Source organism: Brassica oleracea, chromosome C7 (assembly GCF_000695525.1).
Source record: "Brassica oleracea var. oleracea cultivar TO1000 chromosome C7, BOL, whole genome shotgun sequence".
In the NCBI taxonomy this organism is placed as follows: domain Eukaryota; kingdom Viridiplantae; phylum Streptophyta; class Magnoliopsida; order Brassicales; family Brassicaceae; genus Brassica; species Brassica oleracea.
Window position 1 is genome coordinate 1,062,807 of NC_027754.1, and position 17,404 is coordinate 1,080,210.

General features: G+C 32.3%; 1 protein-coding gene across 1 annotated transcript in view; it reads left to right on the forward strand.

Annotated features, from left to right (window-relative positions):
- Window positions 1–6,587: 6,587 nt before the first annotated feature.
- Window positions 6,588–17,404, forward strand: part of LOC106302303 (pathogenesis-related protein 1) — a 16,021-nt gene continuing 5,204 nt past the window's right edge. Inside the window, exon 1 of the mRNA XM_013738844.1 lies at window positions 6,588–6,777. Coding sequence (XP_013594298.1) covers window positions 6,588–6,777 — 190 coding nt within the window. The remainder of the gene's footprint in view (window positions 6,778–17,404) is intronic.

Sequence of the window (17,404 nt, forward strand, 5' to 3'; positions counted from 1 at the left end):
ATTAGGATATGTACACTTTCATTTTCTCTTTATCTTGTAATCCTTATATAAAGGAACCCCCATTGTTCTTTAATAATAACACAGAAACATTCAGTCTCTAAACTCTCTAATTACAACATTCGTTTGATTTCTTTTCTTTTTGGGACTAAGTTGGTCTAAGTATTATATTTTCCTTAATTAGATCAGGTCCATTCAATTCTCGTGACATCTTGAGATGAAGCATCACGATTTTTATTGATTAATCTTAAGGAGCGTTTGCTTTCTAAAATCTTTGTCGTCGGGTAGAGTATAGCGTTCTCAACGATTTCAACCCTTTTTTGGGTCATTTTTGGACTAAAAAATCGGAGCTACAAACCGTGTAAAATCGAGATTCAGCGAAAACGCAAGGCACAAAGTAGTTCTAAGAACATTTATGTCTATTATTAGAAATCATTTACCATATCTTACAGACTTGTTTGATCCGAATTACACGATTCGGCACAGATCGATTTCTAACTACTCCCAACTTGCTTGACTCAATCCCTGTGGATCAATTACCAATTCACTCAGTTATGAAACTCCAAAATCTTTGTGTTTCTCTCTAGGAATTACAATGTCAAAAGCTCTAACCCAAAACTAGGTAAAAGCTAAGATACATATTAAATAATATTTTTCTATTATCTAATATACTATTTCCTATATTAAAGCATCACCAAATCTTCTAATTTGTGATCTAGTAACGTTCGTTTAATGCTAATTTCGTCAACCAAACATATGAAAATATCTCACATCATCGCATCTTGACGTTTATTTTTTATTCTCCGAAGCGTGTGTGACACACCATTCCCGTGTGTAACACATGTACACGAACCAAAGCTCCACCACTGCAACAATCTATCAAGCTCCAAGTTCTTGAGCTTACATTCTCCCCCTTTTTCACTGAGTCTTACAACTCAAGCTCAATAACCTCTAAGCACAATATGCATCATACATTTGATAGGCCATAGATTTTACCTACTTTTAGCAATGGTTATAAGTGTTTTAATAACTAATACTACGTTTTCGAGTCTATTTATTATATTTATAGCTTCAGGAGTGATTTGGGAGATAGTGATGATTTTGGAGAATTTTGGAGATAAAAGGAGAAAGCATCCGAGCTGACTGTTGAGCCAAGACCAGCGGTCGACTGTTGGGGTCGAAAACGGTTACGACGAAGTTAACGTCCAAATCTCCGAAGAAGAAAAACGTAGAAAAATTCTTCGACAAATACTTTTTCGAAATAGATTCTTCTTTACGAAAAGCTTTGCGGAAGAAACGCAAGTCATCGGACAAGAGCTCGAAAAGAATCGTTACGCAGCGACCAAACACGTGCTCCGCTCGGTCGCTACGTAGCGACCGAGTTCGAGCCAAAGCTCAGTCGCTACGTACCGACCAAACGTCAATCCCGCTCGGTCGCTACATAGCGACCGAGCTCGAGCCAAAGCTCGATCACTACGTAGCGACCTAGCTCGAGCCGAAACATCGATACGACATCAGTTCATGCATTCTCGTCTACCCTCCGATGCTATCTCCCGAATACCATAGCGAACTCATCTCACGTTCCCTGCCATTTCTAAGTTATCAATCAAACTGTACCGTAAAAATCACGGAAAGTTCATTCTTTATCGAAAGAAGCCGTAATAAACGCTTCGAGACGAAAAACGGCCCAAAGGGACCTAAGATATGACTCGAGGGCCAACTTACGATTTCTTAACCAACAGCCCGTAAACTGCATGTCGGTTTACGCTTGGTTCGCAAGGGAAGATAAATGTCAAGTTTCCGCGGATAAATACGAAATTTTGAAGATAATTACGAAGATCGGAAAAAATGTAATATCTCCATTTTTATGCTATGGCGGCTCAAGGGCAGAAGAGGAAAAGCGTAAAACGACCTTGGAGCCAGTATATAAAGGATCCTAGGCGAGAGGCATGAGAGGAACTTTTTCAGAGAAAACTTAGCACTTAGAGCAATTAGGCAACTTTCCGTTTTTGTTATTTCGAGCTGCGACTCAATTAGGTTTAGCCGTCTTAGGGTTGCTAGAACTAGGAATCTCGCCGACAGCTCTCGAGCCCAGGCTTATACCTTGTTGTAAACGCTCATACGTAAATTCGGAATAAGACTTCTCTTTGCTCTTATCTTACGATTTTTATACTTCTTCGTTGTCATTATTGTGTTCTAATTTGCTTTGCGTGTGGTATTAGCAGATATCCGGGACCTCTGGGAAATTAGGGTTTTCCTAGTTTCCTTATTTAAAAGGAAATTGACAGTGCGAATTTTGGTTCCCACAGTTTTAATCGATCGATGCACACCTTGTGACATCGATCGACAGCGAAACGCGCAGAAGCCTGTTTTGGTCCCAGCCAACTTAAAGCCCAAGACTTCACCAAATTACAAGATTACCTTTGACGAGTTTTTAACCTAATACTTATAGTTTGCCAAAGTGTGCTTTCTTGTTCCCTTGTTTTCATAGAAAAAGGTTTAAAGGCTTTCTAGGATTTATTAGAGTTGGAGAGAAGATCCAGAGAGATTTGTGATTGGAACTCCATTGTTTTCTATCTTAATTCTATGCAGTTTTCTTACCTTATCATTGTTGTTATGAATTGCTTGGCCATGTCTGAGTAGTTCCATTGTTAGGTTTAGGGTATTATTCAACCCTAGGAAGCCTAGTGAGCATTATTCAACCCGTGCGCAAAGCTTGACTAAACGCTCGTCGATCGATATTCTAGAATAATCGATCGACGGTGCAACATGTGCATCGATCGATATTCCTCTAGAATCATCGATCGACACTTTATTCGGTCAATAGACAAACCTAGAAAGCGAACACCGATTGGTTTGTTATTAAGTGCTTGAGCTCTATAATATCATGCATACAACTATTAAGCATCTGTAGGATTATAATCCTGATTACCTAAATAGAAACCCTAAGTCTAGCTACTTTATTTAATTGTCAAAAACCCAATCAAATCAACCAAGCAACTACCTTGCTCACAACCAGCTTATTTACATTTAAACATAATCAACCTAGCTTAATCACTCTGATTAGATCTATTAGGTTCCCTAGCTCCTTGTGGATTCGATCCATAAGTACTACATCTGAACCTCTTATTTGGGAGAGTAATTCACTCCTTAGGGTAATTTGAGTGAGATCAACATTCTATCAAAGTATTAACTTAAACTTCCACTGAATCAAGTATCATCTCCTCCTGCTTGAGTGAAAAGCTCTGTGAAAAACTTCACAATACTTGTTGGACCATCAAAACTCTCAATACCTTCTAGGCCACCGAACTAGTTCTTCAAGTTCAGTATATTGATCTTCCATTCGAGTGTATGACACATTGGTATGCTCGTGTGACACACCTTTCGTAAACTTAGGATACAAATCCTTCTTAGCTATTCATACATGTCCATACCTTCTGGGTTCCACATAAAAAAGGTTCATCCTCCAAGGTCGCTCAATCTGGTTTCTCCAATAATAACACAGAGCAACACTATGTCTGATCTTACCATAAAAGTGACAACCATTCCTTCTCTTAGCAACAACTATTATGTTGTATCTTTGGAATCATAATCTTTACTCGAGTTTCATCCTTTTGTACAGCTGAAACAACTGGAATTGAGCGTTTTACAAACTTGGTTTCTTCATTCTTGTCAACCGTCTGAGAACTAGTTCCATAATGACCTCGCTTTCCACTGAACAAGCCTTCATTCCCACAAGCTGTGTTGTGATTCTCTTTAGTCTTTGTCACTGATCCTGATTTTTCTTCAGCTTTTGGTTTGTCAACTTGTTGTGATGTAGCTTTTGGTTTGTCATCTGATTTTACTTCAGCTTTTATGAACCTTATTCCTCCAGCCTTGTCATACTCTTGTGAAGTTAATCCTTGATAACCCAAACCCCAATTATTTTTTGGAGACTGCCCCATTGACAAGAATGATCCACACTTGCTGATTCGGTGTTCAACATTCTTACTTTCTTGTTCTTCTCAGTAAGTTGTCTTTCCATAAGCTGACTCTTCTCAAGTTCTTGATTCAATAGATGTTTCATCTGATGAAACTTTATTTCAGACTCTTGTTGAGCTCGGTTCTGCTCTGCACTAACTCTCTTAAGGGACTGAAGCTCGTCTTCCTCATCATTCTCTGTCATCCTACACTTTGATTCACCCTTCGTGTCAGTCTGTTCCATCTCTATGATGTTGACTTGAACTTTTAACATAGCTTTATCCTTGATGAGCTGTAATTTTTCGCGACTGAGTTCTGTAAACTTGCCAAAGAGAACCTGATACTCAGTTACAAGATCCACATCTAGATCACTTTCTGTATCAGTGTGTGACGCATCAGAATTGGTGTGTGACACACACGACACACGAAATTCACCTTTAGTGATGTCTTTTTCAGATCCCATAACTCCATGAAGAGCCATGAAATTGTGAGCATCTTCTTTTCTCTCTGGCTTCTTATCACTGCAACTTCTCTTCATATTCATCTTCTTTGTGTTCACACACTTTGATTTTATGTGCCCGTAACCATTACATCCATTACACTTGATTTATTTTCTCTTGAATGATGGGCAATCTGTTTTGACATGTCCAATACCATGACAATTAAAACACACCACTTCCTGCATTTTATGTCTTTCTTCTTCTCTAGGCAGCCTGTCGTTAGACATCTTATACAAGAGCTTCATGGTTTCTTCAAGTTTCTGAATCATCAGGTGAATAAATTCTTCAAGTTTTTGAGCTCTTTGGATGTCTTCATCAACTATAACTCTAGATTCTTAAGCAGGATTTGAAAACTTATACTCCAATTCCATCTCCACAGCCTTTAATATCCCTACTACCTCAGTAAAATTGAGTTCATCTGTGTTCATCGTCAAATTTATCGCCGCTTTATGTGCTGCAAACTTAGTAGGTAAACATCGCAAAAGTTTCTTCACCAATTTTGCATCTATTTTTTACCTAAAACTTGTGCTTCATTGGCTACGGAGCTGAGCTTGGCATGGAATTCTCCTATTTTCTCATCGTCACTCATCTTTATGTCTTCAAACTGTGATGCAAGCAAGTCCAATCTTATCTTCCTAACATTTGCAGTACCCTCAAACACATTTTGTAGTATATCCCAAGCCTCCTTAGCTGATTCACAGCCCTGTATAAGCTCAAATTGCTTTCCATCTATAGAACTGAAGATTGTATCCAGTGCTTTCGCATTAAACTTTGAAAGATTTTTCTCTGTTGCAGTCCACTTTGTCTTCAGTTTAAGTGTCTTCAAGCCATCTTCTTGCATCACCCACGGTTCTTCCCATCCAGATTAAACAACTGTCCATATAACTTCATCAGCTCCATGTAATTTTGCTCTCATTCTCACTTTACAATATCCATAATTCACATCATTCAGCAGCAAAATATTATGTGCCAAAATTTCCATATTCTCTTCTTAGGATCTCACCTTGGTTCGAAGAACACTCCTTCGTTTAGGTGTCTCGCTCTGATACCAATTGTAAAATCGAGAATCAGCGAAAACACAAGACACAAAGTAGTGCCAAGAACATTTATCTCTTTTATTAGAAATCCTTTACAATCTCTTACAAACTTGTTTGATCTGAATTACACGAATCGACACGGATCAATTTCTAACACTTCCAACTTGCTTGACTCAACCCCTGTTGATCAAGTCTACCAATTCACTCAGCTATGAAACCCCAAAACTTTTGTGTTTCTCTCTGAGAATTACAACGTCAAAAACTCTAACCCCAAACTAGGTAAAAGCTAAAAATATATATTAAATAATATTTCTATTATATATCTATATACTATTTCCTATATTCTAGCATCACAAAATCTTCTAATTTGAGATCTAGTAACATTCATTTACGTCTAATTTCGTCAACCAAACATATAGAAATATCTCACATCATCGCATCTTGACATTTCATTTTTATTCTTCAAAGCGTATGTCACACACCATTCTCCGTGTGTAACACATGTACACGAACCAAAGCTCCACCACTGAAACAATCTATCAAGCTCCAATTTCTTAAGCTTACAACCTATTGGTTACTACGGTTCTACATTAGTTGATATCAAAATTGAGTCCTTTTATTTTTTTATATCATATTGACTTTTAGTCGCTACATTTTCAAGGACGAAAATTCTTTTGTTGAGAGAGAAGACCATAAAATCAATAAAGAGATCGATGGTGATCATATCCACATGAGCGTTTCGATTTGACTCCGTGCAAAACGCAGTTCATATGAAGTTTATGAATAATCAGATTGTTATTAAATTCGTGTGAGATCCAATTTTGCAAAATCTTATCTCATTATTGAAGATTTGATGATGATCAAATTTAGGCATTACCCGATTTCACTCAAGTTTTTGAGCTCCACAGCGATGCTTGTAAACTCGAAATTGAAACTTAAGATTCATTGTTGTGCAAAATCTAGTTGCACATAATGATGTTGTCTATCAGAGTAACTGTTTCAGTTCTTTAGGATTAATTATGTACGTAATCGTACCTCACATGCAAGTTGATCTTAGAGTTTCACCTGATGCAACTGTGATCTTGGTCAAGCTATGGATTTTGCTTCTAACGTATCTTCCATTCATGGTCATGTTCATGAGAATCTACAAGTCTATTATGCTAAGTATAAAGCAAGTGCTGATCACCACGGCCGTGATGTTCATTTTCAAGTTGGAGAGTTCATTTGGGCCGTGTTCACACGCGATTGTTTTCATCTAGGGGAATATAACAAGCATAAGTCTTGTAATTGGTCCACTGAAAGTCATCTAGGGAAATATAACAAGCATAGGTCTTGTAATTGGTCCACTGAAAGTCATCGAGAAGATCAATGTAAACATATACTGTGCTTGTCTTTCCCCCCCTGCTCCCCCCCCCATTACTGATGATACTTCATTTGTTAAGGATTTATGTTTGAGAATTTTTTTTTCCTTTTTCGAACTTAGTCGATTTAAGTATTAATATCTTTTCCTAAATAGAGTAGGTATTTTAATTTCTTATTTATCATGTCATCTTTGGATGTCACGGCCTTCATTATTAATCTTAAAGGATTTTTGTTTTCTAAAATTCTTGTCTTTCGCTAGAACATAGCATTCTCAATGATTTCAAGTCTTGATTTACGTTTGAACATTGTAGACTAAAATTAAACTTCAAATTTATCGTTTACTACGGTTCTACATTATTATATAACCCTAAATGTTCTACCTATAAATATCTTTTTTAAATACATAAATTTTTTAAAATTAAATATTATACATACTTAACCTCTTTTCTCTTCGGATAGGCTATCCTCATCAGCAAAAAAAAAGAAGATTAAAACTAATGTTAATAGATCAATTAATATATTTATTAAAATTAATAGAGTAATATGAAAATTTCAATGGTAACAAAAATGCAGCAACATAAGCAATATAAAACCTTTGAAAATTAAAATATTAAGAAATTTTAAATTTAACTGTTTCACATATGAATAATTGTATATAAAATACTTTTGAAAATTGGAGTAGAATAATATATAACATTGTGGTATATAAAAATAAATTCACTATTCAGTACAAATACATGATCAAAATTTTCGGTTATGTTTCAAAAGTACTAAAAGAACAAATAGACATTGACAAATAAAAATATTAAATACCATTTAAAACACTCACTGTTTATTTTTAATACAGTATAAATAAAATAAAATAATTTTAGTTATAATATGTATTGTTATCTAATTCAAGAAAGTAAAAATTTCACTAAGTATATTGATAAACGAACAAAAATAATTGCAATTTTTATTTTTAGATGATTTTAAAGTTTGATAAAATAAATTTGAGTTGATAAAAGAGAACTAAAAATCTTATCCTGTGAATGAAAAGAAATATAAAAATTTAAAATTGCTAGAAATATTAAATATAAAGTTGCTATATAACAAGCATTCAATATTATTAAATTTTTTTTATTGAGAAAGCATATCTTGGAACTAAAACTACTTTTAGTGAGCTTTTAAGTTACGAACTAAAATCAAAATCAAAGAATACATGTAAATTATTTTTAGAATCATAATATACTATAAATACTTTAAATAAGAGAAATAAATATGAACTTAGAACTAAACTAAGAATATTTACGCTCAAATCAGCAAAAAAGGTTATGCAATTGGTCAATGACGAGCATCAAATAACCATATAAAAGAATCACAACTTTAACACATATACAACATATGTTTTCTTCAACTTTAACACATATACAACAATCATTGTGGTTCCCTAGCCCAAGCCACTATGCAAACATAGACTCCCTTTTTTTTGGAGAAAGAACAATATAGAAGACCCTCAGTTAGATAAAAACTCATATTCTTGGATTATGTGGTACATTTGGAAAGTGAAAAATGATAAATTATTCAGAGAAATAGACATAGACCCTTTGGAAACTATCCGACATGCTAAATCAGAATGTCATGCTTGGTTCGAAACAAACATCAAACAAGAACCAAAAGTTACACAAATCAGGAACAGAGAATGCATTCTGAAAGATGCATGATAGATGGATCATGGACACATGACACACTCTACAGTGGTTATGGATGGACATAGAAAACATCAGGAGGAACAACTCAGCTATTGGAAGCAAGAAACCATTGACGAAGAATCTCACCGCTTCACACGGAGCTTGAGGCCCTATCATGGGCAATGGAGTGCATGCTTCAGCTATTGACGTGTCAGGTTTTGTGCATCAATTGTAAGGATCTTATCTCGATGATTCAAGACCCAGGAGCATGGTCCAACTTCTCAATTGAATTAAATGAGCTGCAGAAGCTATAGATCTTATCTCAATTGTTTTTTTCTCGATCTGAAAATGTATCGTCTGGTTCATTAGCTAAAATAGCAAGATCCTTTCATAGGGACATGTATTACACTGGTTGTTCTATTCCGGTCTGATTTTCCAGATGACCTCAAGCTTGAGTAATAGATCAGCCGTTTGATGTAAAAAAAAACACGTATACAACAATCTTTTTTATGTTAAAAAAAAAATCTTTTTATATCCTACTAGGGGCATGTACACGCATCACGCGGAATATTGTTTTACTGTTGTTAATTATTATTTTTTGGATGATATAGTTAACTAATTATGTGATCGTCTTTATTTGCTAATAATATTATTTGGTATTTTTGTTATTTTATATGTAGTAATAAGTGATATGTTAACATATTATGGGTTTGTTTTTTTAATAGTGTTGTAGTGGATATAATAGTACTTATTAGTGGTGGAGTGAGTTTGTGATGTAATGCGTATTGAATTTCAATAATTTTATATTTAGGCATTTGTTGATTCTAAGGCTAATAGTTTCAATATTTTTCCAATTATTTGAACATTACTTTTTAAAGATGTTTTGTGCTCTCTCCCTATATTTTTACATTGAGTCGTCACCATCTATGCATTTCGTTTACTTTTCCGGTGTATTGTGATTCTCACCATCACCGAAAAACACTCACGTCTGTGCTCTTGTTCTTCCTCACTTTTTTCTCCTCTTCTTCCATAGATTTCGACTCATGTTAGGAACTGCATCTCCTTGGGTTGGGTCAGAGTTTAGTTGTCTTTGAAGTTGTTTTCCTCGTCGTTGGCTTACCATCGATAGTCCCTTCTCGTCTTGGTTTTCAAGATGTGGTTTTTAGTGATCTGACTTCTATAGCTTGAGTACGGCTCCACGATTTGATGATTTCGTTTTGTCTACCCTTCGATCTATGTTTCCTCATCTCGTTGCAGCTTTCATCGCTGCTTGCGTTTCTGTGATTCTTCCTTTCTCCATGTTTGCCACTCCAGGTTTGGTTAGTGTTCTCCTCCAGTATGCTCTGTAAATTTGGAAGATTGTTTCTCGTCTCAAGTCTGGGCTCTGGTTTCTCGGGGTTTGGCTTCCGTTCTCCCTCACTCAGGCTGTTCTCTTCTTCCCTTGCTTCCCTTAGTTTAAGTGTGCGGTATTAGTCTCTTGGAGCTTTGGTCCTTTCTATCCAGAGCTTTATGGTTTTTCACCGACATAGGCTTCTTGTTTGTGCTTGTTTAGTTTGTGTGGCACTTCTTACCTCTTAGCTGGTGGTTGTGCTTATCGTTCGTTATGTATGTCTCTTCCTGCTTCGTGGTGATTTTGGCCTTCTATTGATTATTCTTCCTCTAACCCGCTTTTTTGGTTCTTTTGCATTGGTCTTTGATTACACTCCTTTGTGTTTGAGGGATTGCTTTATCTCAAGATTATATTTTTACATTTTTCTGACATTTGATTGTTCTGGTCAAGACACTCTATGATAAAATGGGGTAAGTTAGTTTTTGTTCTTGATCGCCTTTGAGCTCTGAACCTTTATTGATTTAGTGTTACTTTGGCTTTTTTTTCTCTGTGATTATGGATGTTTTATGTTTAGATTATGTGTTATGATTTAGTTTGGTTAATATTAAGATACATATCTAGTTGTAAATGATATAATAGAAAATAGTAAAAAATAATAAAATAGTGAAATAGTGAAATAGTGAAAGTTTATGTTAATTTTAGCTGTATAAATTAAATATTTCAAATACATTTATGTTTTTTTACTTATTTCTTTATTCGTTTTGAAATTTTTTGAACAATAAAATAGATTATCGAACTTCAAATGATGATGGTTAGTGTGAAAATGATTAGATAGTGCATAATTAGAAAATATTGAACCAAATTGTAATAATCTAAAAGAATAAGGATCTAAAATGTAAAAAGACAAAAAAAAGACACATGTTAACAAATCTCTCTTCCACGTATCATAAGAAAAGATAAAAGTTTACTTTATATATATGGAGGTGATTGGTAGTTGATGTAGGTACTGTCCACAGCCCTATTTGTTTCTACAGCACTAAATTCAGAGCAATTAAGCTTTAAATTTTTTTTTGAAACCACAGCTCTTGAAATAACCTACAGCTGTACAAGTGTTCTGTAGAGCCAAATATCCAAAGCAATTTTTTAGTGTTTTCCATAAAATTCTTCAGCAATAAAATCTAAAGTCACAGCAAAAATCTACAGATTTTTTTCTAGAGCAAAAATTTTAAAGTTACAATCATTACCAATCGGACCCATAGATAGATAGATTCTAAAAGTTAAAGATGTCCACAATTACCCTCCGTAAATGAAGCTATGAACAAATCACGGGTGTTGAATAAAAACTCAGTTATGAATTTATAAATATATTTTATCACTAATGATTACTTTCTTTCGACCAATCAAAACTCGACTTTCTGTTTGATTAACGAACGAGGTTACGTCATACTGTTTCTGACATTTGGGCTAACTAGTAAATGTTTACAACTGATTTCCTCCCCTTACGGATTTCTTTTTGTAACAAAGGGGCGACTGGTTTTTCCGTTACCATCCGCAAAAGCAGCTTTTACGGTTGGTAGCGGTTGTTGGCGGTTTGCAATAATCACTCAAGTTGTTCTAAACCGCTTCAAACCGCTCCGAACCTCATAAATTCAAAAGCTGGCTGCAGCTAGCGTTTGCGGTTGCGAGCGGTTGCGGGAGGATAAATTTTTTTTCTTTTTTCTTTTTAATATATATACAAAAATAAAAATATTTAATAAAAATTTTAAAATTGAAATTATGAAAATACTAAAATATATCTATTATATTTTAATTAATATTATAAAATTTTATAATAAAATAATTTTAATATTTTTTAAAAAAAATTAAAATTATAACTTTCTTAATATAAATTTTATATTTATTATAATTTTATGATTTTTGATATTTTTTTAATTATATTAAATGTAAATATTGTTAATTTATTATTTGACCGTTACCGCATTTGGTAGTTAACCAGTCATAAGTCTCCCGTAAACACACCAATCTTTAACTGCGGTGCCAGTCGTACAAATCTGTTAAAACCGTTAGAAACCGCAACCGTCCGTAGCCGCAAATTCCCGCAGCCGCAACCGCTGCGTTTAAACTAGTCAGGTCCTAAATGATAAATCCCAAAACAAAATGGGGACTCTTTCATGTGAGATCATCCAAAACATGTGGATACACATGCAAACTAGAATAAGTAAAAGATAGAGCTCATCGAGCTAGAGCCGGTGCTGGATAAAGTCGAATGAAGCATTGGCGTTAGACTTCCAAAATATTTGTAGAAAATTACGTAGACATAGGTCCCAAAAAAAAATTACGGATATACATTGGGTGGTGATAAATATCTTTAACATGAAGTTATTTTAAATATCTTTAACATATGAAGTCAGATTAGTTTATGTATTCTTATTATGGATATATTGAGTGGTAAAATATAAATAACTATAACTACAAGAATTAAGCAAAAAATAGTTTTTTAATAATAGTAAGATATATTATTTACAATTCTTTAAAATTCTATCGTGTTATGCTATTTAAAAATCATTTTATAAGTATTTGATAAAAATAGACTTATAGAAAAGTATTTTTAATTTTCTTTTCTAATAGCTTTTATCATGCTTAAACAATTTTTAAAATACAATTCATTTTAAATAGTTAATAAAAAAATTGTTTTGCTAATTGGTTTGAAAAATCAAGTTATATAAAAAAAAAATTAAGACACTTTTCAAAAAATATATATTAAATACCCAAAAAACAAACTCTTCTGAATTTGTATATTATGTTATATAAGTAAAATATTAAATAATATTTATAGATATTGTATTTACGTAGTTTGATTAAAATATAAACAAATTATAAATAAAATCAAAAATTAAAAAAATATTATGAAAAACATAAATAAAACATCTAATAATTTTTTTAATATTTTTTGTTCGTTAAATATATTTTGGTTTATGTTATTTAAATTAGTTTTAATCATCTGGGAAAATAGCTTGATATAAAGAATATTTTTATTACCTTTAAAATATTTATTATGGTCTTTAGGATTATCTTTTCAATGGAATATGTGTTTTTTCTAATATCAGAATTATTTTTGTGGACTTTCCTTTTTTATGAAGTCATAATATATATAATATATACTAGAGAGTGATCCGCGCATCAACGCAGATATTTGTTCTTACATTTTTTTTATGTTGATATTTATTTTTCATAATTAGTGTTATATACTTTAGATGGGTCGAAATATAACTAATTGTATTCAAAACTCTTGGACCGAATCAGGTAGTATGGTTATTTTTGGTACAAATATTTGTACCCGTTTCAAATATATTTGGTATTTAGATATTTTTAGGTTCATATACATCAGAACCGAACTCATCCATACCGAGAAAGACCCAACTCAAAACAAATACATAAATTTATAATATTCAATCGGGGCCTAATTTCGAAAAAAAAGATACCCGAAAAGAACAACCGGTGCCTAAATGGATAGCCAATATTCATACCTAACTAATTTTATAAACTAAAAAGATTCTTTCTATGCGTTTGGTTAAGTTAAGTGAAATAAAAAGAGATTTTTATTTAGTAAAATATTTATATGGAGGGAAAAATTAAGTGACAATAAATGTAATACATTTTTTATTATTTTGATTTATGTTATTATTTTATTCATACAACATGTTTTTGAATTATGTTTTTTGCTACATAACTTCCACCGAGTGAAACTAAAATTAAAAAAATTTAGTAAAACAAACTAAATCAAACATTAAACCATATGCAAAACTAGGGGAGTGCGTTTGGGTACCCATTCGGGTTTGGTTCGGGTCTATTTGGGTTTTGAATTTTTGGGGTTAAAGATTTCAGTTATATTCGGGTATTTATAAATTTCAATTCGGTTTCGGTACGGATCTTTGCAGGTTCAGTTTGGATTCGGATAACCCATTTAAATTATTTTAAAATTTTTAAATTCACTATATACTTCAAATTTCTCAAAATTTTAAAACAAAATTATATATTACATATACCTTTAAATAAGATATGTTAAAATTCTTAAACTTAACATAAAATTGGTTTGGCTTGAATATTTGGATAGAGAATCAATAGATATTTCAAATATTTTTCGTGTTTTTGAGTATTGTTTAGCTATTTTATACCTTTAATTTTGACAATTTGTATATATTTTCAAGTATTTTGGACAACTTAAAAATATCTTATACATTTTATAAAATTTTATATATTAAATTTAAAAATAACTAATATATTTTTAAGTATATAAATCTAATTCGGATACATACGGATACATGAAATATTTTGGTTCGGGTCGGTTCGGTTTCAGTTCTCTAGATGCCAAAATTTTGAACCCATTCGGATATTTAATCAATTTTGGTTCGGATTTGGTACTATTTTTTCGGATCGGATTCGGTTCGGTTCTTTGAATCCAGGTTTTTTGCCCAACCCTATGCAAAACCTAGTTATTTTACATTTTTGATTTTATAATTGCCACAAAATTAATGTTGATTAACTAATAAATAAAAATATGCACTATTATTATTATGGTAATATAATTAATGATGTAATGTAATGTATTGTTAAGTTAATACAATTAATGAAATTATCAAACAGAGTGAAATATGGAAAGACAATTAATGTAATTATATTAATGAAATTACTAAAAGGACACTATAATTCTTTTTATACTGCTATTCATATTCCAGACAATTCTTATTTATACTGCTATCCATGTTTCCAAATAGTACCAAAAGGTACTTCACTTTTAATAATATAGATACATTTTTATTATTTTGATTTAACTTATTATTTGATTCATAAATACATGTCTTTGAATTACGGTTTTGACTACGTAATTTTCCACCGATTGAAACTAAAATAAAGTTTTTTTAGTAAAATAAACTAAGCCGAACGTCTAACCATATGCAAACCTCAATTATTTACATTTTTGATTATATAATTGGCACAAAGTTAATATTGATTAACTAATAAATAAAAATCTGTAATGCTATTATTATGGTAATATAATTCATGATGAGATGTATTGTGAAGGTAATATAATTAATAAAATTGTTAAACTGAGTGAAATATAGAATGACAATTAATGTAATTATATTAATGAAATTAGTAAAAGAACACTATTTTTTTTTATATTATTATTCATGTTTCCAAACTGTTTTCATTTATACTACTATTTATGTTTTCAAACAGTACCAAAAAGTACTTTAGTTATAATAATATAGTTTTCTTTTTGAAATTTTATAATAGTTTCATTTAATAAATATTTTATTTTAGCATGATGTATATAATATATTTTATTACTTTTAAATATTTATTATGTTATATATGATTATGTTTTAAAGGGAATATTATTGTTTAATATCAAGATTAGTTTTGTAGACTTTCCCTTTTTATTAAACCATATTATGTATAATATATATTTACGTTTTAAGTTTTATCATTTTTCATTTAATAATTATTGTATTTTATTAAAAATGTTATTCAGAAAGGATATAAAGAAAAAAGAAACTAAAACTAAAAAAAAATTAATAATAGTAATTAGATATAATATTTTTAGTTCATCAGTGATACATTTATTGTAATAATATTGGACACTTAGAAGAATGACCAGCATTTGCAAATTATTTGGAAGACATCAGGACCCTGAGAGGGAGTTTTTTTTTATTAGAGATCATCTATGTACCAAGGACGCAAAATTCAAAGGCGGATAGTCTAGCACGCAGTGTCAGGAAACAATCGTCTTTCGTCGTTCACATGGATCAAGATCTCCCCGTGTGGTTCACATAGTCAAAATGAGTCTGTTTTTTATGACAAAAAAAATATATATATATTGTACACTTAGAAAAAATAACTTCTCAAGATAATATTATATAGATAGAGAACAGACTCTAGATTCCCGCTCCTTGACCAAGGTCAGCTTTACCGGAATCTCAAAATCAGTTTCTTAACCATTTACTAATTCTGGTGCATCTTATTAATTCATTAGATTATTTTTTCGAATTTGGTTTGTTAAAGGCTTATGTTCATTCGGATGATGTGAAGATCATTCAAAGTATCCCGGTGAATCGGGTCTCACAACCGGATACATATTGTTGGCAGTTTACAATTCCTGGGAGATATATAGTAAAATCAGGGTACGATATTGAGAGGTCATACCCGGATAATGAATCAACTATAGAGGTGTATGGACCAAATACCAAACCTTTGTTGGAATATACTTTGAAGCTTAAACGTTTACCAAAACTGAAATATTATTTGCAGACAATTTCGGGGAGTTTACCGGTTACAAATAATTAAAAGACAAGAAGAATTCAATGTGACACGAGATGCAATATATGTGGAGCGGATGAGGAATCAATAAACCATATATTTCTTAAAATTCCATCTGCCATTCAAACTTGGTCTTTGTCTAAGACTCCCTCAAATCCGAGATTTTTTTCTAACCACATCATTTTTTTACGAATATGAATAATCTTTTCTGGAGACTTCTGAAAGATTGTGATTTCAACTATTTTCCTTGGATTATGTCGTACATATGAAAAAATTGTAATGCCAAAATTTACAAAATACAAATGGGAACCCACAAGAAATTTTGCGTGTTGCAGAAATAGAGGCCACAATCTGGGCTGAAGTCCAACTTATGTAGTTGACAATATCAGGAGATGGTTTTTTGGCGGAACCGGAACATCAAGAATAGGATGGGCAATGGTGCTATGTAGATGATTCATGAAAGGATCAAGATAAATTTATAGGACAAGAATGGTACTCATTTACTAGGGAGTCAATAGTAAGATTATGAGGTCAATGATTATTCGACATAGCCTGTCACTTTTACATACTGAATGTGAAGCTTTGGTTTGGACAATAGAATGTATAATGATCATGCAGTTATTCGAGGTGATGTTTGCAACATACTATTATCAATTGATGAATATGGCGTCTATAGAATGGCCATCTTTCGCGTCGCTCATGGTGGAAATACAATAACGTAAGACGTTCTCTTAATCCAACATATCCTGAAAACAAAAGAAAATATAATGGCAGACAAACTTACATGAAATGCTCGAAACTCTCCTTCGGATGTGTACTATGTTGGCTCTTCTACTCCAGTTCGGGTTTCTTGGTGTCATCTGTAGGTTGTAGTTTTCTTTATTGTTCATTCTTGTAAAAATAGAATTATACTAAAAAAAAATGTAATAAAGCAATAAGTTTGAAAACTCTGTAGGACTGCGAAAATCCTGATTGAAAATTACGAAACAAAAAGCATATAAACGATAATATAAAGACTTACAACGTTTAAGAAATCGTAAGGAAATAGACGAATTCACGGAGTCGAGATTTGATCTCTTTCCTTAACTCAATAAATCGCCCGTAATGTGTGACGGTTTTATGCGATTTTTGAATCCCAGGATACAACCGTGATGAGACCGTTTCGCAACACCCGAAACAGAATCTACGAACTAACTACTACGATATACTCTCGAGACACTTACTTTA